The sequence below is a fragment of the Diachasma alloeum genome, unplaced genomic scaffold (genome assembly GCF_001412515.2).
Source record: "Diachasma alloeum isolate Michigan unplaced genomic scaffold, Dall2.0 Dall_scaffold_45431, whole genome shotgun sequence".
In the NCBI taxonomy this organism is placed as follows: domain Eukaryota; kingdom Metazoa; phylum Arthropoda; class Insecta; order Hymenoptera; family Braconidae; genus Diachasma; species Diachasma alloeum.
In genome coordinates this window covers 1-3,872 of record NW_021683168.1, presented here as the reverse complement: position 1 = coordinate 3,872, position 3,872 = coordinate 1, and the positions used below count along the sequence as shown (strand labels likewise).

Below are 3,872 nucleotides of genomic sequence, written 5' to 3'. Positions count from 1 at the left end.
TATATTTTGTTTCTTTTTCTTTTCTCAAATATTCCGTGGACATTATTCTTGGCAATAAATTTTGAGCAAGGCAGAAAACTTTAAATTACCTGAATATTTCGACTCTCATTACACTTGCATATCAAACAGGTTTATCCAGTTATGTGGATCTGTATCAAGAGCAGATGCGAGGAAACTTATGCTTCTATCGCTGAAAAAATGAAAGGAATTTTCGACGATGCAAGTACTCCCTTCTACGCAAATTTTGATAATCTGCTCCACACACAACTCAAACGACACTATAATAATGTCAAGGGAACACTTTACAATCATATGTCGGTGAGTGGCCATTCATTAAGATTTTCATTGAGTTGTACTTTCTTTATTGTCTGTATTGACATGTTATATAAATACAAAGTCTCAATTTCTTTTCCTAATAATTTTATATAATGAATTCTAAGCCTGAAGAATTGAATATCAATACTCATGATGAGGAGAACATCACCATCTTGACAAGATTCACAACTTTAGCCATCCTCCCAGCTGACAAAATCATCTGATCATATACAGAGGAAATTCTCAACAAAATGACTGCTGATAAGAAAAATGAGATGGAACAATTCCTCAGTTATTATGAAACAAACTGGATCCAATCAGTAGGTCCTGAAGAATTAAGTTGTTACAAAAATTCTGGTGCCACTGATGCTTACCAACGTTCGATGCTCAAGATATTGTTACAATTTAATGAACGAGATATAACTTTGTGGAAGTTTATGGGTGAATATTCCTTCTTCCCTTTCTTTAATTTCTGTGATATAGTTTTATCAAATTAATATCAACTTTCTGGAGAGAAATTTTCCACTCATCCAAAACCATTTACTCATTAATTTCATATGAAATTGGGTCCCAAAGTTTCAATTTTATTTCACTTGATGTTGCAGAAAGAATCATTCATTGTCAGGAGAAGATACATAAGGAATTACAAGCACGTCCACAGTCAGTCCCTCATGCTTGGACTCCAAAGGTTTATCCTCTTGCCGATGATAATTCCTCCCTGCCGAAACAATGGGATAAGTATCACAATAGAGCTATTGACGAGGCACGTTTGATGCAAGTGGCTGTCTTCTGTTTGAGGACCAGTTTTCTAGACAACTTAGCAAATCCTGATGAATATCCAAAAACTCATCAACTTTTCCAGGGCGCTGGTTATGAAGAACGAGGTATAATAATTCTTCATAATAAATTCATCTGTGTGATTAATTAGTCCTTGATATTACCTCCTAAAATTCGATTTAGTAGTATATTTTTTGTTCTTATTCCAGCTTTAATGATGCCAATTTTTACGGCAAGAGAACCAGCACAAAATCTCGAGAAATTGTTGAGAAGAATCAACCCCAATGCCCGAAGAGTACGTGCTCGTCGACAAGTAGCTGCACGAGCTGCCAACAGAGCTGAAGATGGGGTTCACAATGCTGGGAATAATGCAGAAAATTTTTATGCTCAGAGGCCAAATGTGGTTCCTGATCTACCACTTCATAATGGAGCCAGGGCAAATCAAGATGCTGAAGACAACATTGGTGCTCCTCGTCAGCCACAACACGAAAATGGAGCTGGAGCTAATGAAGACATGAATGATGGATTGAATGATGGTGCTCGAAGGCAAATTATTGGTCATGCTATCGAGCAGGCCCCTGGAGATCTAAGAGGAAGAGATGAGAGAATTTTCGATGATGAAAGAGGAAACATAATTCTCGACGGTAATGATTATGTTTATTCACGTATGAAAAAATTCAATAGAAAATCCTATCGAATTCGCTAGAAAATTCTATTGGAATTCTATTGGATTTCTATTGAAAATTCTATTGGATTTTCGCCCATTTCTATTGCAGATTTTTTTCCAATAGAAATATTTAATAGGTCACACTTTTATAAAAAAAAAATCAATAGAATTAGATTTTTCTATAGAAATTTCTCGGCATAAATTTTCTAAGTTTTTTATATTGTATTTTCTTCTATCCTCCATTAAAAAATTCAAGCAAAAAAACTTAAAAAAAATTATGCCGTGAAAATTCTATGGAGAAATTTCAATAGAAGAAATTATATAGAAAAATCTGATTCTATTGATTTTTTTCTATAAAAATGTGATCCATTAAATATTTCTATTGGAAAAAATTTGCAATAGAAATGGGCGAAAATCCAATAGAATTTTCAATAGAATTCCAATAGAATTTCCTAGAGAATTCGATAGGTTTTCTATTGAATTTTTTTATACGTGTTGACACTGTTGTGAAATAATCTTGCATATGTTTAATTATTGTCTCGTTTTTTTCAATGTTAGATGATCCTATCTTCGATCCTCCAGAAGATGATTATGGCCATTTAAATGCAATCGAAGGGCCTATCCAAGATTTTGCCCTCCTCCCAGATGATGAGGAAAGAGAACAGATAGAGAGAGAAGTGAGACAACATCTAGAAGACAATGATGGTAGGATTTGTGTATGCTGCCACACTAATCCAGCAAACGTTATTTTTTATCGATGCAGACAGAGTCTTGTGTGATTCATGTTATCGCGGGGGACAAGAAATTCGAGAGGAAAACGAATTATTAAGATGCCTCATTTGTCGCCGTATTGTCTGCTATGTTCGTACAGATAATGTTTGACGCATATGATTTGATATTTTTCATCATTCTACATGAAAATATTGATAAAGTTTCAATACTATTCTATTTTTCTTATCCATTCGTCGGTATACACTCGAGTCATATTATATATAACTTGAAAACAATGAATATCCTGAGTCCTACAAATATATTTATCGTACGATCATTTTTCATAGTATTTTTATGTAAGTGCAACTTATGATTCAAACCCAGTCTTCGATAGTTCTGATAAATTATTACTGTCTGCATTAGTTTTTTTTTAATGATAACTCATCATTTTGGGTCTAGTTTTCCTGCGATAATCCAGGTCTGACAACTTGGCAGATAAAACATCGTGCCTTTCTAAATGTTTGTCAATTCATTTACAACATAATAATATGATCATGTCTTTAAAAATTGTTATTGACAATAAAAAAAGCGATTTATCACCTTATACCGTCTTTTCATCTTATTATGAAACTCAGCTTTCATCGCTAACTATATTAACAAGTAAATGATGTGAGTATTTCTACCAAACATGATACAAAATGAGTATCCTTTTTTTTTCATATTTAATTCATCTAGGTGATTTATCATGCCCCTGACGGATTGAGCCTAGAGTATTGCGGAGATTAAAACCAGATTTTTTTTTATTCTCTCGACTCAATTTTGAAATCTCCCTAGGTTTTAAGGAGGAAAACAGAACGACGAATATAACATCCTTTGAGAACCCTCAAAACTCCTCAAGTTCTTGGTGGAAAATCCAAGTTTTGTTGACATTATCCTGACGCAGGTTTTTAGGGGGGTAACTGAGCAATGCCAAAAACGTTGCAGTGATTCAAGGTTTTCTGTGGACATCATCTAGGTTAAAAGCGTGGTACCTATGTGCATTTCCACTCCAGCTTTGACCCTTGAAGTTATCTAGATTTCTATCTAGACAACCAGAGTTGTGATCATACCCTTGCTCCAATTGTAGGGTTTCTCCTGATGTGGATAGAGAAACTAATGTAATATTAAGAGAATTACTTCAACTCTTGGGTATCGCTAGCTTTTTTCTAGGTTTTTGCGATCTGCATCAATCCATTACCTTTCAATTAGATTTATAGATGAAAGAACGAAGGGGTTTGTCAGTAATCCGCCCAAAAACCTTTAAAAAATTTCATGAAAATTTTATTTTTATAATTTTTTTCAAATTTTGTCAGTCAATTGGCCAAAATGATGAACCTCGAAGGTTCGCACCTAAATCCAACGC

General features: G+C 34.1%; 1 protein-coding gene across 1 annotated transcript; it reads left to right on the top strand.

Annotated features, from left to right (window-relative positions):
* Positions 1–431: 431 nt before the first annotated feature.
* On the top strand, positions 432–2,538 carry LOC107047361. The gene is made up of 4 exons (XM_015270127.1): positions 432–756; positions 921–1,199; positions 1,302–1,736; positions 2,318–2,538. The coding sequence occupies exons 1-4, from the start codon at positions 567–569 to the stop codon at positions 2,536–2,538; spliced, it is 1,125 nt and encodes a 374-aa protein (XP_015125613.1). The 5' UTR covers positions 432–566.
* The last annotated feature ends 1,334 nt before the right edge of the window (positions 2,539–3,872 follow it).